General features: G+C 43.2%; 1 protein-coding gene across 1 annotated transcript in view; it reads left to right on the top strand.

Annotated features, from left to right (window-relative positions):
• lars1b (leucyl-tRNA synthetase 1b) overlaps positions 1-16,903 on the top strand; it is a 168,785-nt gene that overhangs the window by 142,299 nt on the left and 9,583 nt on the right. The window contains 1 exon segment of the mRNA XM_083640958.1: positions 11,996-12,100. Within this exon segment, the coding sequence (XP_083497084.1) occupies positions 11,996-12,100 (105 nt within the window).

Below are 16,903 nucleotides of genomic sequence, written 5' to 3'. Positions count from 1 at the left end.
ATGGCGCCTTACCTGACTTAAGGCGCTTCCCGGCTTGGCCTTCCTGGCCGCCATGGCGCCTTACCTGACTTGGCGCTTCCCAGCTTGGCCTACTTGGCCGCCTTGGCGCCTCACCATTTTAACTTGGCCTTCTTGGCCCCCTGACTTGGCCTTCTGACTGACCCTGTCTTTCTCTGGCTCTCTCTCTTTCCCCCAAAAATAACCGGGAGATTTACTGCGCCTTGCTGGGCACCGTGCTTTTCGGGGAGCCACCACCAACGAGACATTATTTGGCACGGACGTCCGGGACACTGTTCGTTGCCATGCTTGCCGATGAAGGGAGGAGGGTCCTTTGGGCCGCCGGTATGGCCACCCGCTCCAGGCGGATGTAGCTGGAGAATGCTGATGAAGACCGGCGGCCCGTTTGCTGGAGGGAGGCGGAGGACACTCCTTGCACGGCGGCTGAGGTGGCCGCTCCGATCCTGAAGGAGTGGCTGGAGAAGTTCTTTGTCGGGAGGTTGCACTTCTGGAGCGTCCGCTCGAGGTGCAGGACGAACCAGGATCTTGTCATGTGGTGACGAGGTGCGATGAGGAACAGGGGAGCCGGGGGCCGGTCTGGGGCCTGAGCGGTCTTTCCCCTGATTTTGGGCTTAGCTGCAATGCTGTATGGGTCAGCAGTCATCACGTGATGAGATTGATGAGCTGAAAATAAACGATATGACACATGGACAGGATCGCTAGCTGGAGAGGCAGACAGAATTCACCCGATGCAAGATTCTTATGATAATAGCTTCAGCGCTCTCAGCCCTTTCAGGGACAATTATTTCAGAATTACGAGCCAATAATTCATGGGAATGCAAGCATTATTAGTAGCTATTTGAATGAAAAGATACGGTGCCGGCCGGTGATGATGTCCTCAGATGGCGACCATCTTTTCCCCCCATGGGGAAGTCTGGGCAGATTCACGGTGATTGACGGGACCCGGCCTGGAGACGCACTGATGCTGAAGTGCCATAGCATCTCGGGCACTCTGGACAGACCGAAAGATCCATGGGGCAAACGGTTCATTCTGGCGGCAACCCTATAGAGCTGAAATGTAACGCTTAATGCATGGGATATAAAGACCTGGTTAATAAACAAGTAAAGAAAAACAGTGGTTTCACCGCCTTGCAAGTGCACCATAGACTGCTAGTTGCAACCATGGACCCATCATAAGATGGACTGGGCATCACACTGGTTCAGTGAAGCCGCTGCATGTTAGATCGCCGCTCTGGCGGTTGAATCCAGTGTTGGGTCACGAGGCCCGCCTCCTCATGTTAGTGGATGGGAAAATCAAATCCGAAATAATCACAGTATACGTCGGATGATTTTTTTTTTTTTTTTTTTTTTTTAAAGGTGGTTTGTATCATTTTTAGATAGTCATTATCATGCTAATGCCTGTGCAGGTGGTCATTTTTCTGATCAGTTTGTTTTTTAAGTAGTTATTTGACGTATAAAAAGGGATAAAAATGGGTGATTGGCAGCTGTGGCAGCCAGTCTCAAGCCGTCATTGGCTGGACAGGCTCTTCACATTATAGATCTATCGTGATAGACAAGACACGCGGCTTCATTGTTATGTAATGCTGCCTGGAGGTCGGGTGGCTCTGCTGGGTGTGTGGGGCCGGGAGATGGGCTCTTAGCCTGGGTAGTGCAGGCCTGGAGGTCGGGGTGGCTCATGGGATGAGGCCTAGTAGTACACGCGCACCGTTAGCTCATCGCTAGCGGATTAGCATCACGTACGAACGGACGTTTTATTTTTGTAGGCTATTAAAGCAACGAACGTTTTTTATATGCATATCTGGGGGAAATGCTTTGACTGTGGGGATGTTCGTTCTTCACAAGCTCCTCTCTTAGTAACGATATACCAGGCGATAGACCGGGCAGCCTGGCTCGCGCGCTCACTGGGCTAACGTTAAACCCAGGTGGAGCAGTGCTAGCGACCTGTTCTGTAAGGCGAGGGTGGCCATTTTCCAGGCGCTCCTGAGAGATCTGAGGTACAGGTTCATCTGTAGATTGAACGTGTCTCAGAATGTTATTATTAAGTTGCTCACTGACCTTGGGCTAAGCACTGTGAGATACCAGTCACATATGTGGAAATTCTGGTATGACTCTCTTTTATAATGTACTTTGTTCTTTTATTGTGCCCTTATGTGCTTTTTTTTTTTTTTTTTTTTTTTTTAATTGTGTATGTGTCATCTATGGACCAAGCGTCTGCCAATAAAGGTTTGTTTGATTGATTGATTGATTGATTGATTGATTGGTTGATAACAGTGGGATTCGCAGCCTCTTGTTACATGACTAGCGTGACACTGTATTAATTATTTTAGCTTTGGTATTATTTATGGTTATGTGGTGACCCACATCGAGACACTAGGAGAGACATTCACCAAAGGAGACTTGTGCCTTTAAGAGCGGGGGGTTAAGGTTACCGTACTTCCGGTTCCGGGTTAGGTTTGTTATTGCTGGTTGCTAACCGCGGTGAATGTAAACATTTATATGGATAGAAGTAAACTACCTCGACCAACCTTCGTCTACTGTCTCACTGTTTCCTAATTCCCACAGTAAAAAGAAACGCCAGGGCATTTTACTTTGAAATTTGTTAAGAACAGGAAGTGGTGTATTAAGACTGGGTAGCTTGACACGGAAAAAGACGTTAGCATTCCCTGGGCCGTCTGACTTCGGTCTGGAAGTTATACAGTAAACACTCATTCTAACCTGATTCTAACTGATGCTCAGACATGCTCCATGGTGAAATATGCAATGTGCGGTGATAACGTCACCGTCATCAGGCAGCGACGTGACGTCTTTTACTCACGCAACCTCCCGTTTATTTACGGTTAAAGTAAAGACTTAACTGCCCGGTGATAGCAGAGGGGTCTGCGCCTGCCGTGCAACTGACCACAGCGACGTGGAATGGAACGGCCTGTGATGCCTGCTTGGAGAAGAAGCCTGGGGCTGGACGCCTGAACACCCGGGACAGGAACGGCTGCTGAGCTGTGGCGCGGCCCGTCGCAGTGGCGCGCCCCGTGCCTTCTCATTGTGGCTACGTTGGCGGCCTGTGGCACGGCCGCTTCGCCGGTGTCGTCAGGCGTCTCGGAGGGCAAATACGCTCCGTGGCTGATCCGGAACGGGGTATTGTTGTTTAAGCTGTCGTCACTGTCCATGGACTGCTCTGGCTCGGGATCCGACATGCCAGGAGTGGGTGCTGATTCGGTCTGCAGATGTGGTGCAAAACAGCCGCAAAACAATGCTTCGGAGGATGGCTTCAAGGGAGATGGACTGCCGTGAACTAGCTGCTGCTATGATCGGCCAGAGAGAGAGAGGTGACGTAGAACCCTTGCTATATATATGAGGATTAACTGACGTCATGTTTGACGTCATAGCAGACGTCATACTAGGACTTTGACTGACCACATTATGCTAGAACTTGACTGTCGTCAGGGGATGATCGGATTATGCATGAGTGGCCTTCTGCTTGAACTATGGTCTGGAGACCTCACTTGGCGGGTAGATTTTTTCCATCTACCCGCCACTGGCCGGTGGGTCAAAAAGTTAATTTCGGGCCCTGCTCCTGAATAAACTTAGCTCATTTCAACTTTCCTCCTATGTGATAATGATGATTTCATCATATCTATCCAATAGGTCCCAAGTGGTTAAAATTGGCCATGTGACATCACCCCCTATATCATGTGACATGGGAGTCCCCCAAGGTAGCATTTTTGGTCCTTTACTCTTTATTTTATATATTAATGATCTTCCTAAGGTTTGTAATTATTCAAATTGCTTATTATATGCCGACGACACTGTTGTCTTTTTTCTGATCCAAACCCTAATGTCATAAACACAAAACTATCTTCTGATTTTCACCTTCTCCACGACTGGATGCAATCTAATCATCTAACTGTTAACATCAAGAAAACTGAATGTATGTACTTTCTCCTAGAAAATCCATATCTATGTCTGACCCCATACACTTTGCAAATCACACATTAACCATAACACAAACCTACAAATACCTTGCAGTAACACTTGATACTCGCCTCACCTACAAACATCACATCAATAACCTAGTCAATAAGGCAAATCAGAAACTATTTGTTTACAGTAGGCTAAGATCAGACCATTTCTCACCCTCACTGTTTCAAATACATACCTACATGCAATTTTTCTTTCTACAATATCTTACTGTCTCCCAATCTGGTCCCTCACGACAAAGGAAATTACAGAACCCATAGCAAGACTCTACAATAGAGCATATAAAATTCATGGTAATTTTCCACCCTTGACTCACCATTGTACTGCACTCTCACACTCCTCTGCTACAACTTTTCAGAACTACACAACAAGTCTAGCCATTAAGTTTTATTTTATGCTCAGAAACAACTCTTCTCCAACACTTACAGCTTTACTCTCAAGACACAACACAAGACAAGAACGCATCACCAGATCAATCTCACATGCACTCATACCAGTACCGGCATACAAAAATAATTATGGACTAAGATCATTTTTCCACACATACACCAAAATTTGGAACGAGATCCCATTCCACACCAGAGCAATAACCTCCATCTCACATTTCAAACAAGCCTACAAACAAAAAAGTTAGTGTCAAGTTGCTAATAAATAATCAGAAGTACAACGCTTTTTAAAATTTGAGTCACTGTAATTCCCAATACTTCAGGGCGTTGTTCAGGTGTTGTTTCACTGCGATGATCAAACAGAATGAAAGGAAATAGTCATGAATAATGATGGGCTGTGTGTTCGCCCATGGTTTTTCTCAAGCTGCTCTTTCTGCTTTCAAGTTTGGTTTTCCCTCACAGCACTTCCTAATTGAAGGTTTGCTTTGGCATGGTCCGTGGCATCTTTTTTTTTTTTCACCCACCCAAAATAGTTGATTGATTGATTGATTGATTTTGTTCATGCATCCAAAAAGGACATGCAGATACATAGTTGAAATACAGTTACAATGAGGGGCACTTGAAAGGGAGACCCCAAAGAAGCAAGAAATGCTTATGGTGGTAGGGGACCCAAGACATCAAAATTGCAAAACAGACATAGAGTTACGACATACACACACCAGCCACTCATCCATCCACCCCCCACCTCTCGCACACACACACCAACAACACCCATGCATGCAAACGCACATACACTCACACACGCACACTCACATAACACACACATATACATACACCAAAACACATAATATCGTTAGAGCAAGACACATTGATCATTTCGATAATCATCGCCAGACAAGTCAAGTAAACATAAGTGGATAGTAACTTCTTTTTAACATTTTTTTTTAAAGATGAAAAGGACTGTGACATTTTAATAAAACCATCGAGCTCGTTCCATATCCGAGGTCCCCTGCACACGATACTTAAGCTAGTGCATTTCAATTTGCGCTTTTTCCCAGTAATATGATTTTTTCCCCTGGTACCGTATGTGTGTAGGGGAAGGGAGATTGGGATGAGCTCACATAAACGAGAGTTGATCTTATTTATGACCTGGTACATTGTACAAGTGTTGTGGAAAAATGACATTCAGTTAGCCTCAGGAGATCATGTACATAGAAGAGTGAGCCAGTAGGTGCAGTGAAATCGGACCAGGAAATTGCACGAATGATTTTCTTTTGTAAGGACCATAGACTGTATATAATAACTGGACCACCTTAGCTATATGTTTTTGACACGGCAAAATGAAGCTCACTTCCCGATATTGTTTGATTTCGTTTGATTGGATGAATGGATTTTCCTGTTGCATTGTGGGAAATCTGTTCAAACCTGGAGCCGGGAAAACAGGAAAGGGCGTGAGCGTGGACGGGACTCGGGGGAGGGTTTCCTCCGCCACGGCATCCATCTTGTTCATGTTATTTTCCCTGCTAGCCATTAGCTTGGCTAACAAATGTTGCTAACGTTAGTTGCTATTGCTAGCCTTGCTCCATTGCTCTCACATTGAATACAATAGCCCGAAGAAAAACCAGAGTATTATTTCCTCCAGACCTCGCGCGGCGTCACCAGCCTGCCGCTTGCATCTTCCACAAAATCGAGGTAATCTTATTTTCTAACGTAACGCTAATTGCATAGCATGACATTAACGCTAGCTACGTTAGACTAGAGTAGCATAAGTTAACGTTATACAACGTTAAACAGTATTGCATGCTGCACAGATTCGGACGTAGACAGAAAACAAACGCAGTTCTGTTTACCTAGGTTACCTCTTTGAGATTAGGCAGATTCAAAGCATACTCATATGATCTACCAGCTATAGCGTTATATATCTAGCTATTAGATAACTATCAATCAATGAGGGGGAACAAGGGGGTTCAACTCCTCTGGATAGTTTATCCACCTCTGCATTTACAGTAGCCTTGTACCAAGACGCTGATTACATTACACTGCATTACATTGCATCAGCGTTATACAGTGATTAACAGTGTCTAATTTGTTTCTTCCAGGGGTAGCCGCCGTCCAGTACCAGATGGGACACACACAACAGAGGATCATGATTTGTGAAGATCAAAGCAATAATATTCTGTTCAAGTTGTAGCTAGTGCCAGTGACCGGAGAATATTGTTATATTTGCTTGTTTTAATGCTTTTGTCAATAAACATTGTCAACAAAGATAGCCTTGTTGTATATTATCATGTATAAGATTGTTGATGTCGACGAAGATTGGACCAGAGGACATGACGACGGAGAAACCAGCAGTCTGCTTCAATCAATGAATGCTTAATATTTATTGAAATGAAATATGGTGATATCTGGTGGGCTGAAATTACTCTAGGGTAACTGGCTTATATTGTCATATTATTGTAATGTCTGCTACACCATACAAATATATTTCGATATAATTCAAACAATTAGCTCACCATGGGCTGGACTGTATTGCTGTGAAAAATTTACATTTGATTGTTTTAAGTGTTACACGTTATATTTTTAACTGAGCTTTGCGGAATTACCTCAACACAATTGTGTATCAGCTTTAAATGTCCAATATATACAGCGTTAAACAAACGACCAGCAGCATTCAAATGTGCAAAAACGTTATATTTATTGAAATGTGGTGATCATGTCACAAGTCACATTACATAACGATATAGCGTTAGGTGTTCTTTTGATCAACAGACCTCGGGGGCTCTATACTGTTGCTACGTTGCTAGCTAGCTAGCCGCAGATCAGCTCTGAAGCCCCAACTTCAGAGCTGCCCGTCCACTAAAACCCGATTTCGATATAGCGTTTTAGGTGTTCTTTTGATCAACATACCTCATAACGGGGATCTATACTGTTACGTGTGTCTACTAACATCATTAAAATATCATAAGGGTAACGCTGTTTCTGTTATTTTACTTTTAATCTCTGGCTACGTTGCTAGCTAGCTAGCCTGCCTTGGCAACTGGTTGGGATCATCTGGTTTCCTGTGGCTGGGGTCAATCAAAGAAAATCCCGCCCCCAAAGTTATAATTTTTATCGGCTCTTTTACTCGAAATGGGACCATAATTTACAAAACGGAGCCCAGGAGAGCATGAAAAAGACTTGAAATTGTTTATTCAGACCATAAGCTCATTCGGAAAATGTTTATTTAAGACACAGAACGAGAGAGAAGTCGGCTCATTTTTACATTGGAGCCAATGTACGTGTCGTCACTTCCGGCCCTGACGTGCGCCCCCCTGCAAACTTTTCGAATTAATGGAATTTCACGACTGGCCTCATACATTCCCTAATTCTGTTGCCCACTGGTAAGGACTGTAGTTTTGTGAGATGACTGGGAAAGGTATTGCACCATATGATATTGCAGTAGTTGATATGTGGTTTGAAAAGAGATCTATATAGTGTGAGGAGTGGAGAAAGTGGAAGAAAATGACGTAATTTGAAGAATAAGCCTACATATTTGGACAGTTTGTTTAGTAAGATGTTTATATGACATTTAAAGTTGAGAAATTCATTGATAAGTTGAGTCTGTCCTGATGAAAGCATAACAGTGAATTTGTAGTTGCCGTTGGCCCATACACTGAAAAACTCTTTCCCTCTGTGACTGGTTGAATTCTTCCATTCTCTCTACTAGAGGTGCTCTGATTGATTATCGGAATCGGCCGATAATGGCTCTATCGGCTTTGATCGGCGTTCTCAAAGCGTTCTCAAAATAGCCGATCAAAGCGGGCCGATCCGATGCATTCCACACAATTAACTATGGCACCTAAAATGACTAAACTCCTCTCTGTCTCTCGGAGAGACAGAGACTTGACCTGACTTCACTCTGAACGAAGCAGGTGTGTGTGTATCTATGAGGGAGCCGGGAGGGAGAGACAGAGTGAAGGAGGGAGGGAGCGACAGAGTGAAGGAGGGAGGGAGAGACAGAGTGAAGGAGGGAGGGAGAGACAGAGTGAAGGAGGGAGGGAGAGACAGAGTGAAGGAGGGAGGGAGAGACAGAGTGAAGTCGCCCTGACTTCACCCTGTCTCTCCCTCCCTCCCGGCTCCCTCATAGATACGCACACACCTGCTTCGTTCAGTCTCTCTGTCTCTCTCTCTTTGTGCCATGGATCTTGCAGTATGCAGTGTGCATGTGAGGACCATCTCATCTTGAAATTCCCGAAATAAGAAGAACTGTCCAAGAAGAGTCAGAGTTGTAAACTCCACGGACTGTGGAGGCAGCTGCGTCAATGAGAGAGAGAGAGAGAGAGAGAGAGGCTTGTGGATAATTACTAAAGTCAACACAGCTGGCCTGCCTGAGAGATGCTGTCCGGCTTCTACTCCTCCTAAAAGCATCCCCGTTACATAGGTTGTGTCCTCTGACTGTCTGAATGGTTGCTCCTTCAATTCAGATTAATATTGAAATGGTCTTTAACTCATTCATGGCCAGTTTAGAACTGCCAATATTTAGCACAGGCCAAAGATTTTCATAATTATTGGTCATCTTTCAAGACCCACAGTAAATTATCTATTAGCACCAAAGTGATTTGCAATACCTCAAAATGAAGATGTACGTCTCTGGGTTCACCAGGGAAAAAAAGTGAGCTTTTAGCATGTTCTGTACTCTACTTATAGCCATTTATATACACCCTGTTTTCACCAAAAAGGTCTCTGAGAAGAGAAATTGCAGAAAATTGCATTTTTGTAAAGGACACAATCTCAGGCAGAACTCGCTCTCAATTCTTTTATTTTGAACTGTATTGACATCAGACATGTAAATATTATTCGTTATGACACAAATGACAAATATATATATATATATATATATATATATATATATATATATATATATATATATATATACATGAAGTGCTTTTTTTACATTCAACAATACAGTTTACTCAGTGTGAGTGAGTGTGAATGTGTGTGTGTGTGCGCGGGGCCCATGTGTGTCTCTTTACATTACATTACATTTCGTCATTTAGCAGACCTAAATGACCGTCCTGACCGTACTGACCTCATTCTGAGATGTGGGCTCACAATCGGCTCCTCATCTGAAATAAAAGCAACATATCCTCAGTAAACTATATAATCACATTTAGTACAGAGACAGTGTAGTGTACTACTGTCTCAGTAAACTATACGATCATAGAATGCAGAGATCAGTGTAGTCTCACACACACACACACACACACACACACACACACTCCTTACCGCGAGATCATCCGGGTCCTGTCGCATTGGAGTCCAGTCTTCCTCGCCCTCGACAGGAAAGTGGCCGTGCTGCTTGGCTCTGTGTGAAAGCAATTTCTGTGGCGAGGCTGCTGTTCTCCTCCTCCTCACAAAGTTGTGACTCCGTCTCGTCTCTTTCGGGGTGGCACACAGGAACGGGGTCCAGGGACCAGGATCGATCATGTTGGTCACGGGTTTGACTACCGCGAACAACTGATCGATGTCCGCTGCCCTGCAGCAAGCCGACCAGCTCGTGCAGCGCGCCGAGGGGCGTTTCAATGGCGTTTCTCCTCTCTGCACAAGGAAGCGTGTTTCTCTGTTTTCTGTTTTTCCTCCTGCTCATTTCAAAACAACAGCTGCGGTATGTGTTTGTTCACGTGTTGTCGGCTTGACTTTGAGGGCAGGGACCTGATACCATGTCACAGGCTGGGGAAGTCTTTGAACTACGCGCTGCACTAATAAAAACAAAAACACGTCAAACACGTCTTTGGCGTGGATGGCTATTCCTGATAACACGTCAAAGACGTCTTTGGCGGTGAATGAGTTAAGAGAGAGTGTAATAAATAATAAAAAAATAAAATAAAAAATAATGCTACATGATAAAAAGAAGGCTTCAATCGATGCGGTGATCGGTTATATCGGTGATGGGCAGATACTGATTCCAGCAATCGGTGATTGGTATCGGCCCCAAAAAAGCTGATCGGAGCACCCCTACTCTCTACGGGTGGGAATGGCGATCGCGATACTTGGCCCTCGATAACAATGGTAGCACACTGCGATAAATAAAGATGGAGGCTGGGCCAGCTCTCTACAGTGAGGCGAAAGCACTAAGATAACTGAGACTCCACCTCCTTTCACTATGCAGTTTGAAGCCAAAATGGGGCAAAACTACTCTACCCGATTCTGCGCAGTGTGAGGTCCCCGCCCCTCTGAACTTTTTTTATCTAGCTGAGGCTGGTGCTAGCTTTGCGGACAGTGCGTAGTATTTATATACACTCAATGCTCTCTAGCTCTATAAATATGGCACTTTAAGTTCTATTAATTTTTGTCTCGCCAAAAGTAGCCATGTAGATTCCCACTATGAGGTCAGTTTATCAAAATCACGCCTGTATGGAAATCTGTTTTTCATTGTCGGAGATCAAGATTGTGCGGGTGGGCGGCGGCATCACCTCCAGTTCACTGACCCTCAACACAGGCGCCCCCCAGGGGAGAGTACTGAGCCCGCTGCTCTATAACATCTACACACATGACTGTGTGGCCTCTGACAGTTCAACCACCATCCTTAAGTTTGCTGACGACACCGTAGTGCTAGGTCTGATCTCCGATAACAACGAGGAGGCTTACCTGAACCAGGTATCAGACCTGGCACTATGGTGTCAGTCCAATAACCTGTCCCTGAACATCAGCAAAACAAAAGAGATGGTGGTGGACTTCAGAAGGAAGAAGGGCAGCGGGTACACCCCACTGTCCATCGGTGGAGAGCCTGTGGAGAGGGTCAGCAGTTTTAAATACCTAGGCATGTACCTCAGTGAGGACCTCACTTGGAGTCTGCACTCTGAGCATACGCTCAAGAAGTCCAGACAACGCCTATACTTCCTCCGCCGGCTGAGGAAGTTTAAGGTCACACCATCCATCCTGAAGACCTTCTACTCCTCAGCCGTCGAGAGTGTCTGAGGGAGAGAGCTCATCTGAGCGTATCACCAGAGTGTCTCTGCCCACCCTGCATGACACCTATTCTAAGCGGGTGAGAGCAACAGCTCATAAAATAATGAAGGACGCCACACATCCCAACTTTGGCCTGTTCACCATGCTGAGGTCAGGGAGACGCCTTTGTAGCCTGAAGGCAAAAACCGAAAGGCTCAAGAGAAGCTTTTTCCCCCAGGCTGTTCGCATGCTAAATGCCAGCCACTAGCAGCATTAGGACCACACAACATTTACTTTTTTATTTTTTTAAATATGGCACTTTATTTCTATTTTTAATTAAAGACAGGACATGACGATACTGTATAGCACTTTACGATCAGCACTTTATGTCTCTTATATGTTCTGTGTCTTTTATTGTTTTTACTGTTTTTATTGATACCTACCTTTTCTGGCACATTGCAGAGACCAAGTCCCATTGCATTTCACTGCATGTTTTACACTGTATTTCTGTGCAAGTGACAAATAAAGTATCCTTGATCCTTGATCCTTGATCAGGAGAAACCGGGGGCCAGCCGGTCATCTCAGCTCCTAGCAGCCAGACTGGAGGAAACATTGTCATGTATTCACTCATTCACTCTTTTTCACTCAATCATGCTTGTATCTCTACGGTTCTGCTCTGTGTTCCGCAGGAGAGCCTGGAGAAGAATGGTCCCAGGGTTTTGGATCTGGAGCTGGAGTTTGACGAGCGGACGGTTCTGATGGAGAACCTGGTCTACCTCACCAACTCTCTGGAGGTAAGTTTAGTTTAGTTTAGTTTATTAGGATCCCCATTAGCCATTACACAAGGCAACAGCTACTCTTCCTGGGGTAAACAGTCAAAACAAACAATACAGATACATTACAAATATGCAAAGTAAAAGACAAAACACATTTTAAAATCATAAATTTAAGACAAACAAGAGAAAACAAACAAAAACTCACTCAACCTGGTTCTAAATACAGCATATGTCCATCCAAATAACCATGTAACCTCCATCACAATATTCCTAAAATACTATACAGTATATACAGGCATATAATACTATAATATAATACATCTACCTATAGCCTAACTAATACATTACTATCCGTTTAACAATCATTATCTATCATCTGTCCACCCATAGTACATCCTTATGTTATATAACGTCTAACTATATTACTACATTAATTACTATCAACTCTATACGATATCTAGGTGTATAATCACTATTTCTAATACCAGTTCCCTTCATTGCGTATAATTAACTAGTTATGAAATTATAAAATGTACTTTTAGCTTCTTTTTAAGTCTATATCTACTTTCTATATTTATAATTGTAGGAGGTAGAGCATTCCATTCAAACATGGCTCGGTACATGACAGTTATGTTATGATCCCACTACCAAAACATTTCTGTCCCAACCCAAAGCCTGATGAGTCTACATTTTTGTCAGCCCAGTCCTCCTGACTAGGGCTGTTTAAACGAATTTCAAGATTCAAATATAATTTGATTTCAATAAATATCAATACAAATTGATTATTAATTGTTTTGATAAATTTGTATTAATATTATTATTTTTAATACAGCGAATCTTGCCCGTCTCTCCTTGGCCAATCAGCATGTGAAAACAAATCCTTTTGTCACATGTGATGATCTATTAAAGTTTTCTGGATATAGGTCTGAAAACGCCACCCTTACTGTCACGTGTAAAGTTCATGTGACGACACAACCCCCCTTTGCCATGGAAGACAATGATAGACATTATAGGAGCATTCTACTAGCCGATCAGTACAACCTTATGCCACAAGTGAATCGCATTGGCATTCAACAAACATCAGTCTGATAACGATCTTGCTAAAAACACATAATCTGCATTAACTCATTCACCGCCAGTTTAGGACTGCCAATATTTAGCACAGGCCAAAGATTTTCATAATTGTTGGTCATCTTTCAAGACCCACAGTAAATTATCTATTAGCACCAGAGTGATTTGCAATACCTCAAAATGAAGATGTACGTCTCTGGGTTCACCAGGGAAAAAAAAGTGAGCTTTTAGCATGTTCTGTACTCTTATAGCCATTTATATACACCCTGTTTTCACGCAAAAAGTCTCTGTGAGAAAAGAAATTGCAGAAAATGGCATTTATGTACACAGCACACAATATCAGGCAGAACTCGCTCTCAATTCTTTTATTTTGAACTGTATTGACATCAGACATGTAAATATTATTCATTATGACACAAATGACAAAAAATATATATATATATATATATATATATATATATATATATATATATATATATATATATATATGAAGTGCTTTTTTTACATTCAACAATACAGTTTGCTCAGTGTGAGTGAGTGTACAGACAGACACACAGACAGACAGACAGACAGACACACCGACAGACAGACAGACAGACACACACACACACACACACACACACACACACACACACACACGATCCCCCTTTTAGATTTCTAACCCCACTTAGGATAAGCAATAACCACGCCCTGTGGCGCTGGGATTGGCCAGGAGCAACACTGGAGGGCACGCAGCCCTCTGTGTGAAAGCCATTTATGTGGCGAGGCTGTGTGGAGGAGGAGAACAGCTTCTCCTCCTCGAACAGCTTCTCCTCCTCCACACAGTTGTGACTCCGTCTCGTCTCTTTCGGGCTGGCACACACACTCCTTACCGCGAGATCATCCGGGTCCTGTCGCATTGGAGTCAGTCCAGTCTTCCTCGCCCTCGACAGGAAAGTGGCCGTGCTGCTTGGCTCTGTGTGAAAGCCATTTCTGTGGCGAGGCTGCTGTTCTCCTCCTCCTCACACAGTTGTGACTCCGTCTCGTCTCTTTCGGGCTGGGACACAGGAACGGGGTCCAGGGACCAGGATCGATCATGTTGGTCACGGGTTTGACTACTGCGGTTTCAATGTCCGCTGCTCTGAAGCAAGTCGATCAGCTCTGCAGCGCGGCGAGGGGGCATTTCAATGGCGTTTCTCCTCTGCAACAAGGAAGCGCATTTCCTTTCCACCTTCTTCCTAATTTCAAACAACAGCTGCGGTATGTGTTTGATAACGTGCTGTCGGCTTGACTTTGAGGTGAGGGACCCGAAACTATGTCACAGGCTGGGTAAGTGTTTCAACTATGCGCTGCACTCATAAAAACAAAAACACGTCAAACACGTCATTGGCGGGGAGGGCTATTTCTGATAACACGTCAAAGACGTCATTGGCGGTGAATGAGTTAAGTGCCTGCTATTAACGTCACGCATATTAATTAATCACTCCAGAATTAAATAATTGGAAACCCTCAACTCACCCACAACCCTCAAGTGCTGCAAAGAAAACAGGTCTTTTTTTATATGGGTTTTATGCGTTAGGGTTAGCCTAACCCTTTAGTTAGGGTTAGCCTAACCCTGCGACCAATCCGCAGCAGTTTATCACCATTTGTGACTTCTGTAAGTAAGTACAACTTTATTTATATAGCACCCTTCTCAACACGGATGTACAGAGTGCTTAACAAAATTAAAACAACAATTACAAAATATAAAACACAATATAAAAACAAGGGACATAAAAAGCCTTTCTAAAAAGGAGAGTTTTTAGTTGCACTTTAAAAATCTCCACTGAGGCGGAGGCTCTCAGGCCCTGGGGAAGAGGGGGCCACAGCCGCAAATGCACGGTCCCCCCCTCTGTGTCACTCTATCGTGTGGAAAATTCATAAAAAGTTTAATCCTATAAAGCTAAATCAATCCTGTTAGAAATGGACAGTATTTTCCTATGTCTGAGCCTGTTTGTCTTGTTTGTATATTGTTCTATAAAAATTGGGGGGAAAGAAAGAAGAAATAGACAGTATACAGTAGGGATGCACGATATGGATTTTTAGAGCCGATACGATAACCGATAAATATATTCGTCTTGGCCGATAACCGATACGATATAACCGATAATTATTATAATAAAAAAAGATATAATTTTTTTTGTTTGTTTTTAACCTGTATTTTATGCACACCTGGGGTTAAAAAAGGGTTAGGGTAGATGTATGGATGTAGTGAGCATAGCTCTGACCTAACCAAATCTAACTAACATCACTGTGAACGCAAAACAAAGAAAACTTCTGATATAATATGATTGTTTAATAAAGTGTATCACTCAATTATAGTCAATACAAAAATAAAGGCTTTTATAGAACGGAAAGCATGGCTGCTTAGTCTGCAGATAAAACACAATGACAAAAGGCATAGTAATTTAGACTCTTATTGTCATGTTACTGATCTGTTCAAATTTTGCATTGGTTCCAGTTCTCAGTGAATTGTAGCCTGGGCCCAATGAATGGGGCAGGCATATATACAGTCCATGGGCAGGCACTATAAACCAATAAAACCATCTGTGTCATTTCACTTTTTACTGAAGAATGCTGCCACCAGATTAAATAAAAGGCACTATGTAATGTTGACTGACTGATGCTTTTTATGTAGCCTAATGTGCGCGACTGCTCCTTTGTTTTCATTATTGGCTCTGTCCCGCAGCTAACGCTAACTAGCGCGGTTAGCTTAACGTTAGCGAGTGGTTTTTTGGAGTTAAATACACAATCCCTGGATGTTTCATTTCGGGTAAAGGGGATTCCATTAGTTTCTATAAGTTTACGCAAGCTCTGTGTATTAAGTGCTTTTGTGGGGCTGTTTGATTACAAGCCACAGACTCTAAATGTCACAGTTTGCCAAGCGGACGAGCCTGCAGGGTAGGCCCGCTACGACTGAGCTAATGCTAACGTTAACACTCGCTAACAAAGACAACAAACATATCCGCTGCATCATCGCCAGCTTTGGTTTAACGTAATGCCAGCTTAGAGGTTGCCCCTCCCTGGGAACCTGTGTGGGACATGGATTGCAAATTACAGTAGCTTTCTGATCATTGTGAAACTGAAAAACAGCAACACACTACACACTGGCAGCAGCCATGTTTGCGTCGCAGCTGTGATGTCACGAATGTGCGACAACAAAAAGCTCCGCTTCCGAGGCAAAACATAAACAGGATTATTATCGGATAATTTATCGGAAAAAGGCCATTATCGGAATAATAAATAATAACGCACAATGGCCAATTTATCAGTCCGATAATTATCGTGCATCTTTAGTATACAGGAAGCTAGGTGTTTTTACCTTCAACATAAAAGCAGTAATTTATAACTGGGTAAATAATAAACGGAACCGTCGACTCACTACATGTTAAAATTGAAAATTTTTAACCATATATTTATTGGTTTTACATGTATATAATGTACATATATTCTTTTCATACTTACACACATATACATCTTTTATAACATGAACATGTGGCAGTAAATAAAAAGAAAATGTCATTAAAGCACGACTAAACCCCAAAACACTTTTTTCAGCTTTTAACCATATATGGGTTTTGGTGTGGTGTGTGAAGGACTCTGGTCAAAATCTCCACATTTGAGACCAAACTGTTACAAAATTTGTACAGAATGCATCATTTTCAGCAGAAAAAGTGCCCTCTATAAACCTTCTTTTTTTTTTTTGCCCTCTAAAATGTCCGATTTGGTTGC

This window comes from Poromitra crassiceps (assembly GCF_964638095.1).
Source record: "Poromitra crassiceps genome assembly, chromosome: 1".
NCBI lineage: Eukaryota > Metazoa > Chordata > Actinopteri > Beryciformes > Melamphaidae > Poromitra > Poromitra crassiceps.
This window is presented reverse-complemented; position numbering and strand designations above follow the sequence as displayed.